At 45.8% G+C, this 25,758-nt stretch overlaps 1 protein-coding gene across 2 annotated transcripts in view; it reads left to right on the top strand.

Moving 5' to 3' along the window:
• Window positions 1-303: 303 nt before the first annotated feature.
• PPP2R2A (protein phosphatase 2 regulatory subunit Balpha) overlaps window positions 304-25,758 on the top strand; it is a 32,561-nt gene continuing 7,106 nt past the window's right edge. The window contains exons 1-3 of one of the 2 annotated variants that reach the window (XM_065745154.1): window positions 304-510; window positions 2,540-2,614; window positions 24,482-24,579. In XM_065745154.1, the coding sequence (XP_065601226.1) occupies window positions 504-510; window positions 2,540-2,614; window positions 24,482-24,579 (180 nt within the window). In that variant the 5' untranslated portion in view covers window positions 304-503. Of the gene's footprint in view, window positions 511-1,922; window positions 1,975-2,539; window positions 2,615-24,481; window positions 24,580-25,758 lie in introns of those variants that run through there. The other variant, XM_065745155.1, reaches the window with a different exon arrangement.

Here is a 25,758-nt window from a genome sequence, read left to right as displayed (position 1 = left end):
GGGGAGGGGGGGAAGGCAGTGAGGGCTCCTGGGTGAAATCAGAGCCCGTGCTCCCGGATGGGATGGAGAGCTTCCAGGAGGGCGGGGAAGGAGCAGCGAGCAGCACGAGGAAATGGCAGGAGGAAGCGAGGGGAGAGGGGGCGGGGGGAGGAAAAAAAAAAACAAGCGCCAAAAAAAAAAAGGGAATGAATGAGGGAAAAAAAGGGCAGGGCGAGCGCGCAGCGCGGACACGCGGAGCAGCCCACCGCCCCGCCCCGCACACCCTCCTCCCTCCGGGTGACGTCACCCTCAGCTCGCCCGGCGCCATTTTGAAAGTGGAGCTGCCGGGGGGGGGGCCGGAGCGAGGCGCGGAGCGGGGGCAGCCCCAGGAGCGGAGCCGGCCGCACCCCCGCCGCCATCCGCCGCCATCCGCCCCCCGCGGCCGCCCCGAGCACGGCACCGGCGGCACCGCCGCGTAGCGCCGAGCCCGCCCGACCCGCCGCGGCCGCTCTCGCGAGCCCAACATGGCAGGTAAGGGGTAGGGGCGGCCGCCGCGGGGCGGGGGGCGCAGGTGGGGCTGCGGCCCGCGGGGGTTGTGTGTGTGTGGGGGGGGGAGGGGCGGCGCCGCCGCGCCCGGCTCGTGGCGGTCGGGGCCCCAATGGTGGAGCCGCCCCCGGCTCGGGCAGCGCCCGCCCGGCCCCGCGGTTCAGCAGCCGCGTCCCTTCCTGCCGGCCCTCCTTGAAAATGGCACGAGGGGAGCGGGAGCGCTCGGCGGGGGGAGCGCTTCGGAAGTTCGGCTCTCTGCCCGTCCCCCCCCCCCCTTTCCCCCGCTGCTTTGCTCCGTGGGGGTGCGGGCGCAGCTCTGAGCGTCTGCAAATGAGAGTTTAAAAAAATAATAATAATAATAAATGGGATCCGGGCTGGAATTAGGGAACACGGGTTTTCGGTGCGCCCCTTCCTGTGCTCGCTCCCCATTTTGCATCCCGGAGCGCTGTGCTGCGCGTGCATGAGGGATCTCTTCCTCCTCACTTTTCCTGGCAGCTGCGTTTGGAAATGCATTCCTTCTCCTGCAGGTTGCATCGCCCTTCCAGCGGAGCGAGGGCGGCTGTGCTGGGTTTGTGCTTTGCCTTTTTCCCCCCCTCCACCGCTCTCCCACGCTCCGCCCTCCTCTTTTTGTTTTATTAAAAATAAATGGGGAGCAGTGCCTCGGTTCGAGGAAGCCGCGTGAAAGGCAGCGTTTCGCCATCATGCAGAGAGGGCACTGATTCGGTTTGGTGTTGGTTTTTTTTTCTTAACAAGCTGCCACCTTTTAGCAGCAGGCACCATGGCAGCGGGTAATGAGGGAAGAAGAGGTTGGAGGAGAGCAGGTTGTGTGGGGTATGGGTGCAACCCCCCCCCAGCACGGCTCTTAAAGGCGTTTTGACATCTCCGGTGTAGCTGAGCACTGGGAGCCCTCCCTGGCTCCGGCTGCATGCTTTGCTTCACTGTAATCCTTCAGAAAGGAAACCAAGGCGAGCAGCAAGTGCCAGCTGATGGTGTTCAGCACCTGCTTAGCCACTGCTGAGGCACTGGGATGTCTGTGGATTGTTTTGGGCTTTGGGTTCCCAACTTTGAACCCCCCCCGGTGAATGCAGGGGAGGGAAGAGGTCCCTTCTGCGTTCTTTGTCGCACCAGGAGCGGTAGCAGCCCTCTGGATTAACGCGTAAATGCCATCTGTTGCTCGGCGTGCTTGAATTGCGTTGAGGAAAAGTTCCATTTTGACGGCGGCTTGCAAGAGAAAGAAAGAAAAGCCAACACAAAACCAGCGGGGCAGGGCAGGCCCCACTCAGCCCCTTCCTGTCTGTCCTCAGCCCCGCGGTGATTTGCTCAGAGCACGGTGCAAAAGAAATGGGTGGTGGTTTTGGTGCGTGTTTTGGTGGCAGGGGTCAAATGAATCGCCGCCTCCTGCCGGGGCAGTAATGTTCCTGAAGTTTTCTCTCCGCTCTGCGTTCTATGGTAGTAGAGCTCGTTACCCTCGCATCTCTTCTTTGCTTTTCTGCTCGGATTTTCCTTCTTTTTAAGCTGTTAACTGCTTTCGTTGCTTCTGCAAAGCGAAGCTAAACCTGCGGTAAAAATATTTTCTTTAGGCTTCAGCATGCAAGTTGAGCTCGGGGCTTTTGTGAAGGAGGAAACGAGTGACGTGCTTGGTTTGTGTCGACTGAAATGTTCTGAAGGTTCAGAGCTTTTCTGCCACTTACCAATCAAGTTCTGTGCGTGTGTTCGGAGAGGGCTCTGATTTCTAAAGTAGGGAGCAGCTCTGTGTGAAATAGGATGCTCCTGCTGTGGGTCGGTGCCAGCAGCGTGGGGCTGCTCCCATCCACTTCTGCCTCCTCTCTTTTCCACTCATGCTGCTTTGGATGCCAGCAAAGCGCTGAGGGCGAAAACAATATCAGTGAAGGGAAAAGGTGGGGAGCTGAGAGCGGCGATTGTGCGATCGGTGCTGAGGAAGTGGGTGTGTGCAACTTTCAATTGGCGACTCCAGTTACGGTGGGGGGTCTCATTTTTGTATTGTGTTTTTCAGGAGCTGGAGGAGGAAATGACATTCAGTGGTGTTTTTCTCAGGTGAAAGGCGCTGTAGATGATGATGTAGCAGAAGGTAAGAGCAATCTTTTCTTTTTCTCCTCCCTCCCCACTCCCAGCTGCCTGTAGTTGCTCTTTGGGAAGGTGGTCATCTATCCAATCTCAATCATATGTAACGTGGGTAAAGCAGATGGACATTTATGTGTGTTCAGATGTCTAGATCCTGGATCAGACTACTCCAGGGGAGTTCTCCTTGTGCTTCAAAGGATGCTGCCTTCTGAGATGTTTGCCTGTAGTTGTTTGATTCCCCATCACTCAGTGTTTGCTTTCTGCTGTTCCTAATCTGCAGGATGGGGAGTGCTTGCGTTTTGCAGGGAGGTGTTGTGGCAATTAGTGGTGGTATTCTTTGAAGACCTAAGTATTAGATAAAGATGAAATGATTTTTCCCCAGTCTTCCCAGCTTGTTATCCAGAAGAGGAGGAAACTGGAGCTTGCTTACCTCAAAGCTGAAGTAGGGGGGGGTTCTGTGTTGGAAACAATATGGAAATTGCATAAATATTCCAAGACAGGGCCAGCAGTGCTGGAAGGGACAAATGGCATCTCTTACTAAGATGGCTGCTTCCAGTTGTGGCTACAAGAAATATGCTCGTTGTCGTTTTGTTTGGGCATCCATAGAGGAGTCTGACTTACTGTGTGCTGCTCAGTCAGTTGTGCTGATGAGCAGTGCTTTTGCTCTCCTCTTTGCTTTGAGAAAGTTAAGGACTGGCAAATGCTTTTGGGCATGAGATCGTGTTTGTGTGATGCAACCTGTGAGATCAGGAGTTAATTTTTCTTCTGCAAGCAGTCTGCCTTGCTGGTTGTGTCCTGAATGCTCTGACTTGCTGACAAGATGAATGCTGTGTTTAGAAGAGCAGTAGCTGCAGTTCCTGCTATTTCCCCATTTGATGTGTGATTCAGATGAACTTAAAAAGGCAGAAAATGAGAGATTTATCTTATTTATTAGCTACAGCATGTGGCAGACAAGGTGCTTTAAAGGGCTGCTGTCGTTTTGTGAGTTGAAAGATGTCTTTGGAAACAAGAATACCAGAACTTTATTTTAAAGCTTAGTATAAGAATTTTTGAGGAGGTATATTTTGAAGCACGAGCTGTAGATTGCTGTTAAAAGTATTTTTCCTCTGACTGAGCTTAAATTCTGTAGCCTTTATTTTAATTGTATATCAAATGAAACCCTCAAGGTACAGATATTGAAAGAATTATGGTTGTGTGGCAGATGTTTGTGAATAATTCTTCATTAAAAGACACGTTGACTGCATGTAATAGTAATGAGCTGCAGTAGTGGCTGTTACAGGGATGTGGAAAGGCAGAAGTCAGGAAGCAGCTTGTCCTTAGCTCCCTTAGCTGCTGCAAAGCCTCGTACTTTGCACCAGGAGAGGTGACACTGTTTCCTGGCAGGTGAGCTGAGCCGTGTTGCGTGCCTGGGTGGAGTTCAGGGAAGCTCTGCTGCGAGGGAGCCAGCTGCCTTCAGTTCTGGCAAACCAGTTGTGATGCTTTCCAGAAAGGGAGTATATAGGCTTGTGGTTCTGTGACCCAGAGAAGAGATGAGTGTCATTGCTGGCTTATGCTGCAGACCCCAGAGCTTGGGTGTGCTGCTGCACATCTGACACATGTCTGCCTGCACCCCAGAATGGGGTCTCAGAGTTGGGGTTGTAAGTGATGGCAGTGAATTTGTGGAGCTGAAGTTGGGAGCTCTTCTGGGTTTTCAGCTCTCAGGATGCTGGCTTGGTTGGAAGACAGCTGTGTGAGCTCCCATGCAATCCTTGGAGTTCCTGCTATGCTTTATAATATAATACTGTTGAAAAAGTTAATAATATATCCAGCTAAAACTTGTAACTTAAAGCCAGAAGTATACTTTTTTTCTAAGTCAGACTCACTGGAATAAAGTGATGCCTCGTGTAGTTCTTGTAGAACTAGACCAGCAGTTCTGCATGCCTCTGGTCCTCCTTCAGAATACCAGTGGACAAGTTGTCAGTGGCTCTAAGTCTGCTCTGACCTTTTTCCCTCCTCACTGTCTGCTTTCTTGTGGCAGGCTCCATGGTGAAACCTTAAGAAAACGTTGCTGTCTGAAACTTCAATGATCCTTTAACTGCTGTGGTCTGCAAGCTAATGAGTGTGGGCTCTGCTTACCCATGTGATCGAGGGCAGTGCCAGTTTGCAGAGGGTAGTACCCAGGCTGTGGATTTCTGGTTTATGAAATGGCATCAGATCTTGAATTTAAAAAACTGACTTTTGTGCAATACTGAAACTTCGCTCTAAAAAGGTGAAGGGGGAAAACAAAGCTGAAATGAAGGGGGTTTAGCTGTTTTCTTCCTGTTCTTAATAGAAGGTTAGAATGCTTAAATAGAGAAGTTGACATAAACAAGGGAGTGTCAGTCAGGAAAACTTCACTGCTTGCTGCAATTAAGCAGGTGGAGTTTAAGTCAGTGGTCTCCCTGAAACGCTGCCTATAAGCAAGCCTATGGAGAGCAGCACTTCTAATCAATATGACAATGACAGCAACTTTATAAGGCTTGTGAGGAATGCTGGTACGTAGCTCCCAGCACATCTGAATGCAATGTCAGCTCCTCACCTTCAGCACCCACAGCAATTCAGGTGCTCAGGCCAGAGTGGCCCCTTCCAAGTGGGTGTCTGGATTTGATGGCTGGAGCACAAACTATTGTACGAGACAGTTCTTAATTCTCTGGCATCCGGAGTGCAGTGCGGTAGGTGGATGTGACAGTGTTTCTTTGAGAGATGGTGAGGACGGAAGGAAAAGGAGTGGGAAAGCTGTTAGAAAGCCTGAGGAGTGAAGGTGGCACTGACTGTTCAGGGTCTGTCTGTGCCACTCTGCTTTGGCAAAGATTTCATAACTTGAAGGGGTGCAGTTCTGTGAGGAGCAGTGGAGAAGGGGATGTTCTCTCAGTGTGTGTTCTCTCTGGTTGTAAGTTTTGGCCTGGCTCCATCACATCAAATTTAGGTACAAAAGTTGGGTTCTGAGTTTGAAGGCTGAGTGTCAGCTTCGTTAAGTTTCGGTCCTTAATTTCAGCTGATGGTGTAAGGCTGCCTTTTTTGTCACGTTGCTGTCTGTTGTGTCTGTCTGCTTCTCAGACAGTGGATTCTTTGCTCTACAGAAGTCTTCCTCGCTTCTCTACTTTTACATTTGTCTTGCTGGAACTACAGCAGATGTGCTCATCATTCAACTCTGAAGGATCCTGAGCCAGGACGTGAGATCAAGCAGAACTCTTCTGGTGGTGAAAGCAGTTACTGTTCTCAGTTCAGTGTTCAAGATGTTCAAAGCATCTGTAGTGCGTGAGTGCTGCCCCCTTTGATGCCATCACTGTTTCACTTCAGGTGAGACTTAACTGTCCAGAAGTGCTCTCGAGGAGATGTTACCGTGTTTTCTTATAAGTTTCCTTTGTGGGAATGACTGCAGAAAAGGACAACAGATTTTTCTGCAGTTTCTTTGTTCTGTAGTCTGTTTTGTTCTTATGTTCTCCAAGATACAGCACGGTGGCAACTGTAGTTGGAAACAACTTAGGAACTGTAAGTTTAGACTCTCTGAAAAGTAGATGCTAGCTTAATGGAATGAGTTCATACTTCAGAACAAATTAAGTCAAATTTGTTTAATTACTTGGCAGAGGGAAAAGAGTCAAGCTGCTCTATCTGAATGTTCTTTCAAGTGTAATCCAAAGATATATAGAAGTCTGATAGTCTCCATCCAAGGCTGGAAGCCAGGAACTTAAGTCCTAAGCTTTGGCCCTGTGTGATTACCCATCATCTTTGACAGGTTGTTCAGCTGCTTTGTGCCTGGGTGCTTCTGCAGGAGGTGTGGGTGCTGCTAGCTGTGACACTGTTCAGTGCATTTTTGTTCATCTGTTGCTGGATTGGTGTTTCTTTATAGCCACAACGTTGCTGTAGTCTGTTGCAGTTGGTGACACAATGAGCAGATGAAGTCTCTTGTATTTCTGTCCCTGGACAGGTTGCGTGTGGTCAGAGATAAGAGCAAGGCTGGGCATTTCTCTTGTTCAGGAATGCTTTCTGTTTGATTCTAGGTGTGTTATAACTTTTGAATCCAGTTTTGTGTTTATTTTTGGCTGACTCAAAAATTGCAGAGCAGCTGTGGGCACTTACTGCTTCAGTAGTGCTGGTGGTTTGCCTTCAGTACACCAAAATAGCTTCTATTAACAGTGAGGAGAACTGAAGTCAGGAATGAGGACTGCTGTAAAGAGCAGTTTCCCACCATGTGGGGTTTGCTATCTTCTCCTGTCTTATCAGAAGACTTTCTCTCTGTCTGATAACATCTGTTGGTAGTGGGGGTTAGAGCTGCAGGACCTCCTTGCAGAGAGCTGATGGCTGTGGCATGTCCTGCTCTGTTGGCTTAGCTGCTCACTGACTTCTGGATGGAGGGATGCTGCTGGGGTTGCTTGGGAAGGACAGCTCCTACCCAGCTGAGCTTGTGGGCAACAGAAGAAAAAATGGCATTGCTGTGGAAGCAGTGGTTAGGCTTTTCTGTAACAAGCACTGCTGCAGTAAAAGAGGGGGGGAAGAATTCTTTCTCTCCCAAAAGATTGGGGTGCACTCGTAGGGTGGAGCTTAACTTCTCTATCAGAGGGCTGAGGTTAAGTTTTCTGTGTAACAGTAGTTAAGAGGAGCAAGGGCTGCAAATAGGTTTGTTTTAAATGGCAGCTTGAAATGTCATGGTAGTTGTAGCATGGTAGTTGTGCTGTTACTTTCTGCAGTGTTCTGCTGTTCTTGGGATCTTTTGCACTTCAATTAGGTGGGAAAAGGAGTAGGTATTCCTGTATTGTTAATGCAGCAGTTAATGATCAGGCCATCAAACAGCAGCCATACAAAGGAGCTCAGCTCAGCTGCCTGGGGGAGTCCTGCTGGATTACAGCTCGTGATCAGCTTTGTAGAATTGTAAAGGTGGTACCTGGAAGGCTCTGTTCTGGTTGTTTCTGTCCTCACTGGGTTCTGTGGTGGCTGTAGCTGTGCAGGATGTGCTCAGGAGACAGCTAAAATCAGGAGATCTTCTGGCAGATGCATTGCTGATGTAAGAGTTAAGAGCTGGGTGTTCCTCGCTGTACTGTTTGCCTTTCTTTTTCCCCTGCTGTCTTCTGACTTGCCTATTTAGGCCATGGCTACATGTTTGGCAGCATTTCTGCTTAAAGAGGCACTCCTTCCCACTTTGCTGGCACCAATGTGCGTGTAACTGCACAATGAACTCGCCTGGGAAGCTGATCCAGCTGCAAAATGCTTAAAATTGTGCTTTTCACTGGATTCTTTCTCGGCTGAATTGAGCCCTGATCTGGTTCTCAATGCTGTGTGCTTGTGACAGCATAGTGTGGAGAGATCAAGCAGCTCAAGGAAGAGGAGGAACTCTGGAAGAGAGTCAGTCTCCTTATAGGATTTAAAGTACAGTCAGTGCAAGACTCTGATCTTCAAGTGCTGTGCTACTACAAATGGTAAAGTAAATTAGCAAAAGGGACTTCAGAAATTTGCTGTTTGAGATGTACTTTGAGTTGGTGCTGCTTGAAGGCCAGCGATAAATACATCGAACACCACTGCTGTGGTGGTGCTCCTATGCTGGGGTTTTAGTTTGTTCAAATGAGATAAGCTGAAACTTTCATGGATTGTGTGGATGTGCAGGTGCTAAAAGTGCGAAGAGAGGGCAGTGAAAATGCCTGGGGTCAGCTGGGAACGCAGAGCTGCCTGGTGTGGAGGGAGGGACTCAAGCTGCTTTGCAGTGTGATGGTTCTTGATTTTTCCAGACTCGGTATCATGTGCACATGTGTGAGCATGCACCCAGAGACACACGTGCACCATGTCATGCAGCACTGGGATGTAAGTAATGCAGTCCTGCAGCAGGACTTGTGTGCATAAAATAGATATTTTTCCTCTGGCACCTACACAAAGCCATGTGTGAAAAGAGAACTATATTTGACTCGTTGAGCATTGTCATTAGCTTTGTTGTTTGGTTGTTTTTCTGAAGCTGTCTTGTTATCAGGATGGTTTAGTTTCATGTGGAAAAGAACACCAGTTAATTGGGAGCTGGATTACTTACTGATTGCTTTACAGTAAAGCACTTTAGATAATCTAACGAATGATAATCTTCTCTTACTGTCTTATCGCTCTTAATATGATTTAAAAAATGGATCCTTTGTTTGGAGTTTTTACTTCATCTAAATTAATGCCTTATATTTCTGTGCTATAGAACAAGGCCACCGTGCATACAGTTAAACCCGAGGTGATGTCCTGTATCACCCCCAGAAAAAAAGTCAATTAGTGATGGTACCAAACTCAGGGCACCACATGTTCTTTCTTCCTTATGAAACAGTTCCTAGAGAGCATTTCCTGAGTATAACATCCATATATATATATATATTATATATATATATATATAAACTTTTTCAGTTTATATATATATAAAAAAAGTAATTTTTATTTTATCTCATTTTTATTTTATCTCATATATAAAAAAAGTAATTTTTATTTTATCAATTTTAATTTTCCAGACCTTTCTTTGTATTTTTTATAGTAAACAGTACTGTAACTGCTCACGTTTGTAGTACAGAGAGCAGCCAACACATCAGGTGGGCTGTTAATAGATGTTGATGTTACTGAAGGTAATTGTTGGAGGTTTCTGTGCTTGGCTGCAGTTTGGTTACAGAAATAAAAGTAGCTGCGAGCTTCTCTCTTCTAACTTGTCATGCTTTTGGTAAGCACTGGAGGAGAAATTATTAACATGGTCAGACATCCTTTGGTAAAATGTATTTTCCTCCCAGCAATCCACAAGTGATAGCACCATTAAGAAACACAGCCTATTTGGGTCACGTGTTAACCCCTCAGGCAGGGAGGCTCACATCTCATTTTGGAGGGGAAAAAAAAATTGGGGTCAGGAAGAGAGGATTTATGAGTTGAATTGTAAGAAAGATTGATCTCCCAGGTATGCATTTTGTGTTGTGTTTCTCTTTGTGTTTTCGTTGTAGTGCCTTGTATTTGAGCAGTGGGTTAATGCTGGATGGCTGTGGAAAGTTGAGGAGATGGACTGATTTTTGTCTGAATATACATAATTATATTTAAATATATATACTTCTTACCTTGAACTCTTAAATGTCTGATTCGCTCAGACCCTTCTGAGAGGTGCTGGACCTTTTCCTTATGTATTCACATAACAAAACCTGTTCAGGCAGTGTTTTAGTGCATCGTGTATGAGATCACTTAAACGTTGACAGAACTGGAAAAAAAATGGTAATGATTATTGTTAAGCTCATTTGTGGTGAAATGTGGCCTGGGAATGGCATGAGACATTAGGCACAGTGCAGCCTGAGTCCTCACCTCCAGGCTCCCTGTCCTAGAGGCGGTGGCTGCCTCTGGAGGCACTGGCTGAAGCACACATTTCTCATGGAAACCTCTTCATTTTACACCAGCCCCTTTTGGGAGGACTGACCCGGTGCTGTTACTGGGGCAGGATGTGTGCTGCACTTAGCCCAGCAGTTTTGTCTCTGACAAAGAGCAAGAAGACAGCATTTCAGTACCAAAATGCTGTGTGGTGCACATGTTGTTGCTGGCTCCCTGGAGCTTGAAATGAGGAAGCTCATCCCAAACCTGGGAGTACCACGCCTGCTTGCTTGTATAACGTCCTCATCCCTCTGCTGTTCCTGAAAATCTCTGATCTAAATTATCATCTATGACTGCACTCTGAGGTCACCTCTGTTCTGTTACTCAGTGTTCCTGTGCAAGGATTAAGAGTGGTGGTGGTGGGAGAAAAAATGATGGAACAGAGGAGTACAGCCTGTGTAGGAGTGCTTCTGGCTTCACCTGCCCTCCTTGCTGGCTGCTGTCATGATGGAGAAGTCAGCAAGGGAAGCTCGGGGACACAGCCCTCTGTCATATAACCTTTCTGTGTGTGCACTGAGATTCTTTCCTGTCAGCCTTGCTTCAGTAGTTTGGCACCATACAGTTCCTGTTCTTTCTAACCAGTGTCTCCTGAATGCAGCTTAAATTTCTTGAGTAACTGCATGGTTGTTTTGTTTTTAAAAACCAAGTTTAAAACCTAAGTTTGATTATCCTGAGGGGATAAGGAAGAGTGGAAATGAAGATAATGGGAAGCAGTCGTATGAGTCAGGATTCATCTGGAAGGGCAGTAAATCACTTCAACCCTCAGTGCTTTGTGTTCTTTATCTGCAGGACTGCTCTGCCTGTCGCCCAAATGGGCTTCTGAAACTTGGAGACCTGTGCGGGATTGTCGTATAACTAAATGTTCTGTATCTTGGTTTTGTAGCTGTTACACAGCTTCCCTGTGATCGAAGGAAGGATCTGAACCTATAGATGTAACTCCTCTAAGAATGTGGGTCAGTGTTTTGTTCAGATTCATAGGGACCTTTGTTCCATGGCGTGAATGCAAAGTCCTGCCTTGCAGAGGTGTTGAGATGTGTTGATTTGGTTTGTCTCACCTGGAGTAGTTGTCCATAGTGAACGAAGCAATGAGAAACTTTTCTTCCACTATCTTTTCATAGTCAGAACTGTGTGTTCATCTCTGCTGGAAACATCAGGGCAGCACTTGTGAGCTCCTGGGCACACTGCCTGGCATTCACCTGCTGAGCATGCCTCTCTCCCTCCTTTGCATTATGGTAGGCAAGAGTGGTTTTCTCACATATTTTCTTAGTTTCATTTTCCTTCCTTAGCGGGAGGCAGTTGAGATGTCTGATATGCAGAGGCTTCTCACATTCTGCAGTGTGAAACATGGAGATGAAAAGCCATAGGAATTCTTGGCCTTGGCTTTTTTCCCTGAAATAAAAGCTTTGGTCAAAGAATGTATGGGAAGAGTCCGGAGCAGCACGACAGTTTCCAGGAATTGCTTTTTATGTCTAAGCAGGAATGCCAAGCAGACAGAGTGGTAGTAGCTGATTTTGAAAGGCACTGTCAAATCAGTGTTTCCTGATGTGCTGCTGACTTGCTGTGTGCGTTTTATAACGGCTTCAGCAGAAAGAAAATGAAGATACTCCCATGCTCTCCACTGTGGCATTCTCAGTGACAAATCAAGAAGGGCACTGCCCAGAGGCTTCTGTTATATCCAAGCAGAACAATGGTGCAGCGTGTTATTTCCAAATATTTTGTTATTTGCAAACAGGGAACTAACCACTGGCTTTTCTGTGCTGTGCAGCTTATTGAAATTCTGGCTGTGATTCCAGCAGACTTTTTCCATAAATAGCTCTGCACTACTTCAGAACACAAACAAGCTCCTGAAAATATCTAAAGGTCCTCTGAGGGGACTGCCTGGCCTGCATTAGTGGCTGATGCTGTGCTGTGAGTGCTGGGATGGAGGTGAGGAATGCCTCCGTGGGTTGAGGTGGGGGACTGCAAGCAGGAGTTCAGAATTCAAGGGCTCCTCTGTCACCTGACTCAAGTGAAGGAAGAGAGATGATAAAATGCACAAATGTAGGCAGAAATGGGTGTGTTTTCCTTGTTAGAATGGAAGCCATATTAGTATTGTAATCAGAAGACCCAAATACACAAGCAGGTGCCATGCAGTAAGTAAATACAGCATGAAATAGGAAGCACTTATTCTTCTAAAGAGCAGCCATCCTTAAAGCATCCTTTTAAGGTTTTGTACTGAATGGGTGTTTGGTTATGTGAATTAATACACAGCTAACTTTGTAGTGCAGATTTTTCAGTGCTATCTAAGTGAACATACCCTTGAATAAGTAATGTAGGGGCAATTTTGGTGCGGGTGTGTTCTGCTATAATGAGTGCAAGCTGTCTTGAGTAAGATATCTTACTGTCTTGAGGAGAAGCTTCTAAACCAGGAGAGGTGAGTAAATACTTCAGTGATTCACCTAGTTCACAGGACTGCTGTCCCTCTAGGCCTGTTGCTGCTAAATATTTTAACATGCAGAGAACATCATTTAGAAAGAGTCAGAGAGCGTGAGTGTATGTTTGGCCCTTGTGAAATCTGTGCCCTGAGTGGCAGGCTCTGCAGTTATGCTCAGTCCCTGCTTATCAAACCTGATTATCAGCTGTCACCACAGAATGAGGGAGGAACCATAGAAGTGGGCTGAGAAGGCCTAGGGAGCTTGTTAGTGCCTTCTCTAAATGAGTATGCACAATTTATATGTGGGGATTGCACGCTGGCCTTGGGTGGAAATTAGTCCTGGTACCCACAGCCGTGGGGACCTGGTGCTGTTCACTGGCTGTAACTTAATGGGAAGAGCAGCTTAGCTGCTGACACTTCTTTCTTTTTTAAGACCTAGATGGTATTTGTGATTGTGAGATATTTCGAGAACATTCTTGGTTCCTCCCAGGCATATTGAGAACAGTTCCCTAAGAAAACGAAAGCATAAATAAAACAGCTTGGCAATACACTAAAGCACTTCTGCCACAAGGAGTAATTAGCACGTTCTTGGAAAAGGGATACGGAGCTGGCATGTTGTCTTCTTCACAGTAGAAATAAAACTTCAGTAACACTGTCTGATTCTCTCAAAAGATTCTGGGGAGTCCTGATGTGAGGTATGACTTGAATTTCATACTGTTGTTTTACATGAGAAGCATGGAGTTGAAGCAGTGCATGTCCTGGAGGAGCTTCATCTGTAGTGCTGCATTTGAGCTCTAGGGCTGCAGGTTTTCCAGTGGGGGTGTATGAAGATAGTTGCTGCTTGAGTTAATTTTGTTCCCTTATAATTAAATAATGCCTCATCTGCTTGTAGTTCTATAAAGGACAGAAATGACAAGAAACTCCATAAGTTCTGCATGGTACAAATATAGCTTAACCCTTCTGTCATCTTCTTCCACGAAGGCATGTCATAAATCTGTGTAGGTTTTGTAAACTAAATAGGGTTTCAGTACTAGGAATATAACTGCTGTGGGCTGTGTTAGTGCTTAGTACAATTGCTTTCTTTAAAGGTATGGTGTGTGCTGGGCAGGTGCAATGCCTGTGATACCAAACGTGTGGAGCAAGAAGATTCAAAATAGAGGAGGCCCTGTGCTTACTTGTCACTTAGTCATTGCTTCATGTTCAGGAGTATTCAGTAGTAGGATACACCATAGGTGCAGAGAGTACTGGCACTGCCAGCTCCTCCCTTCCTGCAAACCATGGGCTTCATGTTCTACCAGGCTTGCATTCAAGCTCAGGTTTCACTTAGGGTTAAAAAAGACTTTTCTGAGCCTTACTCTGCAGTGCCAAGCAACGTGTGTTTGTTCCAATTATTTTTGGTGCCTGTAAACCAGTCAAGGCTTGGTTATATGAGTGCTCTGGGCTGTTACAAACTGCTTTCTGTGTGGGATATGCTGTTGCCATAAAACAGCCACTATCATTTACTTTATCAGTAGTGGTTGCCGGAGTTCTGTGGTGTTTAAAAACTCAGGTGTGGGATTGCTGTAAAGCAATCCGTATCTAACGGGCATTTAATTTGTCTGGGTTAAGTGTGACTGTTGTATGCAACTGCTGTTCATGATCACCCTGATCATTGCAGCCCTGGCAGGAAAGGACTTCCCTTCAGTGGGAAGGGGTTGGTGCACATCCCAGTGGGAGGCCCAGTTGGCTTTTTCCCTATGTCTATCTCCAAGCAGATGTGAACTTCACAGGCTGGAAGCTCTCAGCAGCTGGATTTTGTGACTTGGAAAACAACCCCACAAAAGCTTTCACGTCGAGCATCTGGCTGGCATTTAAAAATGCTGAAATGCTGATTTTTGCCATGGGTTACTTTCATATTGGAAGCCAGAACGGTGCTGCTGTTTGGAGGGAGGAAAGCTTGTGGGGCAGACCTGAGCTGTTTTTTGGGAATGTGTTATTGCAGAGCCAGTACAGAACAGGCCCAAGGAGAAAGCGTGACCTTTAACTGCTTGTTCCTAATTGTGAATAAATACTGTAGTTCCACGAGCGATGGGATTATCCACCTGCCTTACTAAGGTTATTTAAGACGGGTACCAGGACTGGGTCTGGATTTCTGCCACTTGTGCCTCTTCTGTTTATGATATTAATAAACCGGTGTCAAATGTCCTGGGAACGGCTGATGTGGGTTGAAAGACCTTTGTTTCAGCCAACAATAGACCTGAATTAGTGTGAATAGGAAAAGCAAATAGGCACTTCCTGGCATATTTTAAGGAATACTGGAGTTGAGGGAAGCATGCGGGTTAAGAGATTTTTAACTGAGTGCTGAGGCATTTTTCCCTAGCAAAATTTCCCTGGTGTATGTATGGCAGTCTTTCCAAATACGTTTGCTGAGCTAATAAAGTAATGTAGAGTCTCATTTGCTTGAATAGATTCTTCAGAATGTTGTTCAAGGGAAAAACAAAGACTGCGTGAAGAAGGGATGTGTTTCAGCTGTCTTCCTAAGCAGGCTCATTCCTCAGCTTTGGACTTTGAGGCCTTTGGCAAAGCCTTGAAAACATATGGACTGAAAACAGTTGGGTGATGCTTCAGACTGCCCTGAGGCTCATGAGGCTTTCCAAGGGTGTTGTAAAAGTGCAGGCCAACGGTATTTAATGTTGCAGGACAGAAGGTGCCCTCAGAGACTGAAGGGAATTCCTGCTAGGTATTAAACAGTCCCTTTATATTGAGTTCGTGGTGTTTCCAGGCTGGTCTGGCTTGTTGAGTTGAAGAATGGTTCTGTTTTGACCTGATAACTTCTCCATTTTGCAGTAACCTTGGATAATATTCAGAGCTTCTTTCCTCTCTGTGCGCAGGGCTCTGGAAAGTTTTACATTTCCAGAGTGGGGGGAGGATGGCAGGGTAGGTCAGCTGAAAATGTTCCCTCTGAGGTCTGAGCTGCACGTGGGTGAGGCATCCACCACAGGACTTGGGAGCTGCCCTGGTTGTGCTGCCTCCAGTGCTTCCCTGGATGTGTAGTTTGTTACACGTGCTGATGCCGGAGCCACTCTGACCCTACTCCTTTAAACATGCCTAAGCCCAGGCAGCCCTGACAGCAGATATTGGTCGTGTTTGATGTGTTGTAAATATATAGTGGTGTTCTCTGACCGCAGCTTGATGGGTCTGTGCTCTCCCAGCACAGCGAGGTCTGGCTGCTGCAGGAAGGCACAGCTCCTGGGAGCTGTGTTGGTGTGCTCCTCCTGAGCTAAAGGTGGTGTGGTCGCTGTGCTGCTTCACCTCTGGGGAAGGTGAGGATTTGCCCGCTGGATTCCAGTGCGTGTGTTCTGAAGGGAGTTGCAGTTGTGTCCTTTCTCAGGGTTTAAAAATAGAAAGTAATTAATCAGGGTGATGAGGGTTAATGGTTCCTACCCAGAAACCAAACAGCTTTGCATTTGTTTATATTGAGAGAAAATTCTGTTGTTAGGAGTTTAGTAAGAGAAGATTTTCATGGTAATTTTTCAAGCTCTTATTAATAACTAATTTGGTGTTAAAAAAACAAACCAAAACACAAAACCAGCCCCCAAACTCTTCTTTAACTCTTCATTCAGATGGAATGGTTTCAGGACAGCTGCTTGCCTTTAGCTTTCTCCTGTGAATTCAGTGATCGTTGTGTGCATGAAGGGGATTACAGAACGCAGTTCCAGATGCTGTGAGCAGGAACTAAACCCTATGGTCAGATGTAGTCCAGTGGCTGCACTAACTGTGGTGCAGCCAGTTCTTCACCATAGTGGATCAATCAACTTGTAAATCAATTTAATGCTTAAAGTTCTTTCCCAAAGCTTGCATGGATTTGGATGTGAATGCTTTAACTCATTTCACAGAGATGGAATTTCTGAAGTCATTTTCAGTGGTAAGAGGCAATGAGTGATCAGTCAGCATTGCTGCACATCTGCTCACCTGTTTTCAAGACTGCTCTGACTTTGTCCTCTCCATTTTCTCTGTGCTACCACAGGGGCCCTGGAGTTATGTGTGCTGGAGAAACTGAATTTCCTTCTATAGATGGAGAGAGGAAGCCAGTGGGCTGAGATTTAAACAAGTTTCCTTTCTCTTTCAGCACTACCAAGTTCTTACTATCAGGGAGCTGTTGTTTGAAGTATAAACTCAGTGTACAGATGGACAGAAACGCATGTGAGTGTCACACTGGTTGTGAGCTCAGTGTTTTGTAAATCCAGCTGTGCCCTCTGGAGATGGGATTGCTCCTTCTCCTCCCTCTTGCCCCCAGCAAATGAATGTTGTTGCAGCAGGCCTGTTGCTTGGACTCGTGCCTCCTCTGAAGGTGGGACATAGTAGAAATGAGAGATAACTGCTGGGGAAACCTGAACTGAGTGAGTGGGGAAGCTTGGCAGTGTTGACCCAAAACAGCAGCAGCCCAGAGAGGCACAGTGATTGTTTATGGCACAGAAGTAATAAAGCAGTCAGTGTGCTGCTCCCTGTTCAGCTTGAACTCTGGGTGGGCTTTCTGTGCAGTGCCTTCAAACAAGGTTAGTATGATACCGTTGTTTTCAGGAGGCTTAAGGAGATGGCTTCCCGGATGGAGGGCACTGTGTTTTGGTAGTAAGTGATCTGTTTTTGCTGTTACCTGGCTAAAACATTTCACCTTTACGTTCAGCTATTCCAGTTTCTCAGGTAGTATTATTTTTGCGAAGGAACTTGAGATTTAATTCTATTTCAGTTCTGTTTTCTGCAGTTTTAATGTCATCTCACTATTGCTTTGCAGACAGGAGCAGCTGTTTTTGTGCAGAGCAGATGGACTCGGGGTTGTTTTTCTCTCTGGTTGTTGAGCTTAGTATAACTATCTGAGAATTATTAGCCATACATGAAACCAGTGCCAACAAGGTTCAGGTTCCTATTACTGTCATTGCAGTGGGAGGGAATCTGCTTCATCAGGAGGGGTCCAGTCTTTGTTTTAGGGAACTGAATAGGAAGTTCAAGGTGAGATATGTGATAACAGTGAGTAAATCAATCAGGCTTTCACATCCAAAGTTGAATGTGTAATTAAACTGGCATTTGTTACGTAGAGTGATGTTATTTTTTCCTTCAAAGATGGGCATGGTTGGAAAGAGGAGAAGAAATTGAGGGATCTGGGAAGAAGCTTTTTGCTGATGATTATATGCTTATTATTTTAAATGTAAGAGGGCCTGGAGAGCCAGGAGTTCTCCATGGGAGATGGAGAATACTCTGAAATGTTTTCCCCGTGTGTGGGTTTCCCAGACTTTCACAGGCCAGCAAAACCAGCTGGAATGTCCATTGCTTGAACTGTGTCTCTGGCTGCTGCGTGTTTGTGTTCTGACTCTGGTAGGGCAGTACAAAGCTAGCTGGGGAGCATAGAAATTCCCCTCCCCTCTGTGTTAGGGTGCTTTGTGAGTTCTTTGTGTGCAGCAGTTATTGCAGGCTGGTACTTTGGAGGGAGTAACCAGCTGGCTCTTGCACTGCTTCATGGCACCAGAGTGAAAAGCTTTGCCACAAAAGACAACCCCTTTTTTTTCCTTCTGTCTCGTGTGTATTTCCATCCCATGCCCGTATTTCTCAAGAACTAATATATTTTTAATGCCCTCTCTTAGCAAAGAGAAGATCTTTTTAAAGGCCATGTGGAGTGACTCCTGAGGAGTGCTCTGGGCAGTGGGAATGCCTTCCCCTGGCTGCCTCTGCTTTTGTTGCCTAGTCACTTCGGAGAGACAGAATGAGTGTGGAGAATCACTCCTGAAAGTGAATGAAGAAAAGGGAAATGAAGTCAATAGTAAAACCGGTCATGGTAACTTTACAGGATCCTGGGGTTCCCTTCCCCCTCTGTGCACATAAATTAGGGATGAGATGGGAATGCAGAGAGTGTTTTCTTTCATACTGCCAGTACTAAACAGCACTTGTCATTTGGTTCTGTGCTTTTCCTGGTGCATGTAGTTGTGTTGGGAGCCCTCATCTCCACCAGTGCACTTATTGTCCCTCTTTTTAATCTTGTTTAAACAGCTTTCCCGATGGCTTTGAGATTAACACTTTAGGTATCTGAATTTAGATAGTAACAGACAATAAATGAGGACTGTTGATAAGTGTTATAAATAACCCTTGGTTAGAAAGTACTGAACAAGTTATTTCCAGACACCTAAGGCATGCCAGTTCTTTACAGTTGCTCTGGGCGTGCTGGGCTCATCTCTAGAGATAACCTAGGGGAGAACAGGTACACGCTGGTATTGTCTGTTGAATTGAAATGGATTATACTGTCTGCATACCTCATTGTGTTTTTTCCATTCCTGTGCTGCTTCCTTGGTTGAAGACTGCTTGAGCTTCCTTAGATTTCAGTAGTAATCCTAAAAGTTGCTTTCTTGAAGTGTTCCCATTCCAGATGGTTTTTGAAAGCATTCTTGGGAACGATCAGTTGATGTTTAGTTGGATCAAAAACAGATTTGACCATACATCAGGCCGGTGATCTGAGGTCATGGCCTCCACATCTGGTCACTGTTGTCTTTTTACTCCTTAGGACAGGATTACAACCTGTAAGCAATCCGCTCCGCGCGGCGGCCGAGGTGCGTTTCAGTTGCTCCTGTGGAAAATTCCCCAAACACAACTTGGAGCCGCTGGGTGTACAAACAACGAAGGAGCAGCAGAACTCATTTCAGTACTACAATTCTTTGTTTGGTCCTTGGAAACCTCAGGAGATCGCTGCACTTGTGTAAACACGGCGACTTGCGGCAGCGGATCAGCGCGGCTCCAAAACCTTGCGCAGAAACCGTCCAGGTCCGCTGACATAAAGGCGCCCTTTGTTGGCTGCTGTGATTGACTTGCTGTAGGTGACACGTTCTGCCTACCAAGCATGTTTTCTGAGCAGAGTTTATAAAAAGTTCATGGCACGTTAAAATAGATGGCCTCTTCTGTATTAGTAAAGTAGCTTTTGTTCTATTATTGGAAAGCAGTTTTTATCCTGTGCTGGTTTTCAGGCTCACGTTGGGCCTTCTGCAGCTGAAGTCGGTGGATTAAGGTATGTTTTGCTTGTTTGAAGTGATGAAGCTGTTTCATTGCCTTATTCTGCAGGCTTGTCAGCCAAAAAATAGTGCATCTCAGGAAACTTGCTCATAGTTCTGAACCTGTGCAGCATTCAGACACCTTCACTGAAAAGCTGGAGGGTCCCCTGAGTGTGCGAGCATCTTTTGGCTCTGTTACTGAGCTTCTGAGTTCAAACACTGCCCTCCTTTAAAGCAGAGGGAAGGAGCAGCATTTCTGATGTCAGTTACGTTTCTTCACCAGTTTCAGAACAACGTGTTCTGCCTATTTTCATTCAGACTGGTCATCTTTCATAAGCTTCAGTTTTCCATGCCTGTCAGGACTACCTTTCTACCTTGGGTCTTAGTTATTTGAGTGTTTTAAGGCCCTTTTGCTTCTCAAGAAACAGATTTTGTGTTACCAAACCCAGACTGAGCAGTTTTTCTTTTGGCTCTTCAGAAATGGTTCAGCACCATGAGTATTAGGAGGCTGCAAGCAGCAGAAGATGCACGTGATGTAGATGACACAAATGCCACTTGTATGCTTCAGTCTGTCTGCAGCTACCTCTGAATCCTTGTGTTACAGCACCAGGCATTCATCCCTGTCATTGTCTTCTAAGGTGGATTGCCCAAAATAGCAGAAGTTGGTGTAACAAATACTGACTAAAAATTCTCAACCTCACGATTGCTGTCGTCAGAAGCTCCCTAGGGAGCACATCAGGTTTGTATTGAGTGGCTGTTTTCTTCTCAGGAATAACACAGCAAGAGGTGTCTGCTGCTGGTAAGAACTGCTCGGGGGCTTCTGGCACGGCTCCCTTTGAGTGGTGGTTGTGAACGTGTAGTTTAACCACTGCCAGAAGTCGGAGACAGATGTCTTCCCTGCTTTTCCCACATGCTCTGTGGCCATCAGCTGGACATCCTGTTTCGATTCCTTTGGTTCTAGGTGAGCTGGAGAGCTTCAGGTTCTTGTCTCCACTTCTACGAAGGAAAACCTGCACTACTCTCAGCAGGAGTAGTTCTGAAGTGTCCGCTCCTTCTGGTAGTTAAAGTTTTTATTGAGACACTTCAAGTGAAGATGCATCACTGATGCCACACACAAAAAGCTTAGAGCTGGCTGTAAAGATAAAGGTGATTTGCAGGGGAAAAGTAACCTTGGGAGCAGTTGCAAGAAATCAGCTTGTAGCTGCTGAAACAGGGGAAGGTGTCAGGTTTTGAGCACTCCTGGGAGAGCAGACTCTGTCCTGCCACTGTGTGACAGTAGGTGAGGGACCAGAAGCATCCTTATGCTTTTGTAGGATTTTGAGATTGCTGGCTCAGTTTGACAGTAGTGTGGTTTGCTTCTTGGAAGTAGGAGTTGCCCTGCACCGTGGTTCTGTGCGTGGTTTGTAGCATTTCAGGCAGTGTTGCACAGCATTTTCTCTTGGCAGTGTACCATGGCAGTAGTAAATGGACTTAGGGTTGTGCATATTCTTCCTTTGCTTTAATAAGAATGGAAGCCATTATTTTGAGGTATTTAATGGTCTACAGTGGTATCAGGAGTGTGAAGTGGAGCTAGCTAACAGCTATATTAACCCATGCAAAGATGCACTTACTAACACTGGTAACCCCTGAGCTGTCTGTCTCCCATTACCCATCTGAGTAAACTCAGTACAGGTATTGAAGTATTGCAGGGTGAATATATTTTTCTGTCCTGCTTTTTGCTCCTGTTGGAGGGATGTTTTCATCCTGTGTGCTTGGTGCTGTAGCATTGTAAAACTGCAGCAGTTGAAATGTTACGCTTCATCCTGGCGTCAGAGATGTCTTAAGATGCTTAGGGGCAGGAGAAACATCCCTCAGGGTTTGGGTACTGCACGTGTACTCGGAACTTCGTGCAAGTCTCTTTAACACACACTGCTGATGGAGCTGTATCCTGTGGGGTATGGTTATCAGATGAGGTTCTGGTGGTTTTTTATCTTTGACAGCCTGGTGCTCGAAGAGGAGCGCGTTCAGGTGATGTCAGCAGTAAACATGGAACAACGCATCTGTTTCCAAAAGCCATCGGTGTCAGCAGTGCTGGGGGTACCACACGCATCTGCTCCCTCGGGTGTTTCTCCCTAGAGCTGTGTGTGTACTGCTCCTGGGCAGTGAGAGCAGCCCTCTGTGTTTGCACGACTCCCACCTAGAGACAGCAACAAAAAACAGCATCACAGGAGGGAGGAGGGAGAGGCAGTGAGATCTGTACATGCTCTCTTGCCCGTTGCAGCATTGAAAGACTAAAGCCAACCCTACCCGTAACTGTCATGGGAATTACAGCTACCGTTTGAGAAGCAAAGGATAACATTGATTTTTATCTGGCAACGAGGGTGTTAATACAGATGAAAATACACAGGCGAATCGGTGCGCTGCGGAAGATGAAATGCTTCCCCTGTCAATTCTCAAACACTATTAAGTCCGCCCAGTTCAACACCAGTGCCTTGATGTCTGTCTCTGTCTTTGAGCAAGGTATGGGAATACGATAGTTTTAACGGTGGGTTGTTGGCTTTAAAATGCATGATTGGTTGCTTTGCTCTTCAGTGCTGACTTTGTATGAATACGTGCCTCAGCTCTGTGAGGAGGCAGAAAAAGGCCGCCTTCGTTAGCACGTTTTGTCCTTGGAGAAGGAGCAGCCCAAGCTTGGAGTGTGGAAGGCTTGTGAAATCCTATAGGTGTATCTTGAGCTTAGGAGATTACTTTTCCTCATCACCATCACAATGGGAATGCATTTTTTTTTTCTGAATTGAATACTACAGTGGTCCAAGAACTTGGAAATATCTTCTGCAGGGAACTGATGACAGGAGCCTTGTCAGCACTGTCTGAGCCCACTGTGCTCCTTGGAGGGCAGGGCACACGAGCACTGGAAGTCTGTGCTGCTGGAGGTCCATGCACTCGAGCCTATGGACAAAGCAGGAGTGGCATCAACTTGCAGATCGCTGATCTCAAGCTTGGCTGATCTTAAAAATTAAATTCAATGCAAAAGATGCATTTAAAAAAGATGCGTTTAAACTTCTGTTTTTTCTTGTCTGAAGCCTTGCAATCTACAACTTCAGGCTTTTGACCTTGCAAAACTTTGTAGTAAATTAAATCCTAAAAGTAATGTGGCGAATACGTTCTTAGGAGTATATGCTGGATTTCAAAGAATTTTTGTTCTCCTTCCCATGTTCGTACTTAAATCTGATGATAAAATGCTGCATTATGTACTCTGCTTTAAGACTGGCAGTGCTGTTTCTGAATGCTTTTTGAAATAGTACTGTCCATAAACTTGTCTGAATTAAGAGGTGTGTTATTCTTCCTGATGTAATCAATGATTCCTTTAAGGTCTCCTCCTGTCAGGGGATTACAGCAAAGGGGTTTGTATTGTGTGGTATAGTCCAAATTAGCTTGGTTTGCACTTCTTTCTGTGTACTGTCCAGCTGTGAAAGGCAGATGCTGAATGGCACATCTTCATTTAAATGCACGCAGTCTGAGGTCTTAGATGTGAGAGGTCACTTCTCGTTCACAGGAATGTGAGTAAATGGACCAAGAAGCAGCAAGCAGAAAATAACACATCCTGGTGTGTGCTCAGATGAAATTCTTGCACCACGGGTCATGTGGATCTCAGTTGACCAGTGACACGAGTTTGTGTCACATCTTTGTTCTTAACAGTGCTCTTGAAGCTCAGCCTGCTTCATTCAGCAGTGCTGTGTAATCGTGGCAATGAAGGTAGGCTCCTGCTCACACCTTATGTGGCACACTGCTGTGTATGAGCAAACACAGCCGAGCTTCGTGCCAAGCTTCTGCCTCTGCATCTTTTTTACCTCGGAGGATTTTGCAGCGGGGTTTGGCCTGCTTGTCTGGGCTGTGTTGGCTTTGTGCAGTTCCCAGACAGACATGCAGGTGCTTGAAGCTGCTGTGTAATGCAGTTATTAAAGCACAGCTTGCTGATGTCCTCAGAGGCCGCCGCCCATGCGTTTAAGGCAGCCGGAGAACGATGTAAGTTTCATTTTGTTATTAAAATAAATAAGAGGAAAATCCTACATGTGAAGGTGTGTGACCTGACGTTTGGCAGTGGCTTGCAGTTTGTAGAGCAGGTACTGGACTTCTTTTGCTCTTAACCCTAAATCACAAAATGAAGGCACAGTCCAGCAGGAAAGATGGGCACATTGCTTGTCTCCTGTAGACTGGCATGGAGATGCAGTAGCCTGAATTGCACGTATAAGAATCTTAAGTAGCTCCTTCTGCAGAAAGCTGGGTTTATATGGTTGAATAATGTGCAGCAGCAGCCTGATGTTGTTCAGATGATGGTCTGACTTCTGGTTCTTGTATTTGGAAGTACTGCAGGGTGTGGGTGTGTTGGAGAACGTGAGTGGTTGTGCTTGAGCTGGAACACTGTCCTTAATCCTTTCTATCTTCTTGCTTCACAAACAAGATTAATTCAGTGTTAGACATGACTTTTTTGGCTACGTATATCTGCCATTTAATTTTAGCACTCCACGTAAAAAAAAATGTGGCAATGTAAAGCTTGCTCATCCAGCAAAGGTACTCAGGTTTTTGAGTCATTGTGTTAAACTTGCATCCTACTGTCACTGTTTGCCCCACATCCTTGCATTCCTTACATGCTCAGGTCTGACTGTCTCCTCCCTGGTAGCTCTTCTCTTCCCTTGAGTTCTCAGAAGCATGTAGTCCTCAATAAAAAGCCAGCTTTGCAGTCAGCTGGGTTGTGCTTGTGTCCCATTCCTTTATGAGAATGGAGAAAATGTAGAAATACCTGTATGCACAGACTCACTGTGTTACAGTACGTCCTGAGAGTGTTTCTATACTTAACATTAGAGCACTTTCCAAACAGAAGGTAACTATAAATCCTGAACCTCTCACTGATTAAATGGTTTCAAATGTGTAACTTCTGCAAATAGCTTCTGTGTTTGTAAAGGAGCTCCTAGTTGTGTCTCGTGGTGTGTGGATAAGGCAGATGAAGCGTGCTGTTGGTTTCTTCCACCTGCAGTCCCAGCTTTCTTGACCGTTTGGTGCTTGGAGGCATGGTTAACTTTGGGCTTTGTTTTTGTTCTCTCCACAGCGGATATAATTTCTACGGTAGAATTTAACCATTCTGGAGAGTTGTTAGCAACAGGGGACAAAGGAGGGCGAGTTGTCATCTTTCAACAGGAGCAGGAGGTGAGTGCTTAATTAAAGTGCATTAACATTTTCCTCTGGTTCTGTTCCCTTTCTTTTTAAAGGGAGGTGTGTGCTTCTATCGTGTACTTCACAGAATGTGTATGCTTATGTAATACTGAAAAGATTTAAGAGCAGAGGAATCCCTGAACTGGCACTGTGAGCAATGCCTTGAATTTGAAGGTTGGGGCCTTCAGCTGTGGTTTAGACATTGTTTGAAGTTGTGGGGGGAAAGGCGCATGAAGTCCTTGGGGAAGCTGAAACCCATCATTGTGCAGTGCTCTGCTTGGCTGTGGTTATTATTTCAGATTTCACTGTAGTTGGGGAAATAAGAATTGCCCTTAAATGAGTATGTAGCTGTGACCTAAGACTTCCTTTTCTGTTTCGATATCAATCAGGTAAAGCAGTTGAAGGTTCTGTCAACATGGATTTCTTATCAAGATGTAGGATTTCATGCTAGTTAAAACGTATCTCATGCAAGTCTTAGAGCTAGAGGGAATTTTCCTTTAAAAGTGGCTGCGTCCCTCTTGCTGCTCTGGAAGTGGAGCTCATTTTTCCTCCACGTCTGCAGTAATTTTGTTCACATCTGAAGTTCGCTTTTAAAGTGACAGGCTGCTTTGTCTTTCGTACAGAACAGTTTTTGTTGATAGTATTTAGTGCATGACTTAAAGAACAGCAGTGGAAGATATGGAAGGAAAGCAGACTTCAGTTTGACTCCTCCTAGTTGATCTTGTAAACACTGATACCTTAACGAGTGTTTTCTCTGCAGAAGGTGTTTGTGGGTGGGCCTGCATTATTCTTTGATTATAAACAGTATGGATTGTTGCACTCAATGTATTTGCTTCTATTTTTATGCTGTAAATATATTGACTACAGCTTTTTGTCCCCCGTGGGATATGCTTTCCCTGATGCATCCCATCTGTGCATCAGGTACAGAATTCCTCCATCTCTTCTCGTAGAACACAAGCTTGTTTCTTTGCACGCGTGCTTAAAAGTGTGATCTCAGATGTTTATGCACAAGCACCATGTTTCCCTAAGGCCCGAGTTAGAAAGGAATGTCAGCACAGACTTGCTTCTATTTCTCAGCCAAGTGATGCAAAATCTATCTGTTATTATCTGATCTTCAGGAGGTAACAGGTCACTAACTCTGGCACCTCTCTAGTACTGGAAGTTGAAATAACC

Source organism: Cyrtonyx montezumae, unplaced genomic scaffold (assembly GCF_038088225.1).
Source record: "Cyrtonyx montezumae isolate F1298 unplaced genomic scaffold, pur_monq_1.0 scaffold_33, whole genome shotgun sequence".
Classification (NCBI taxonomy): Eukaryota; Metazoa; Chordata; class Aves; order Galliformes; family Odontophoridae; genus Cyrtonyx; species Cyrtonyx montezumae.
This window is presented reverse-complemented; position numbering and strand designations above follow the sequence as displayed.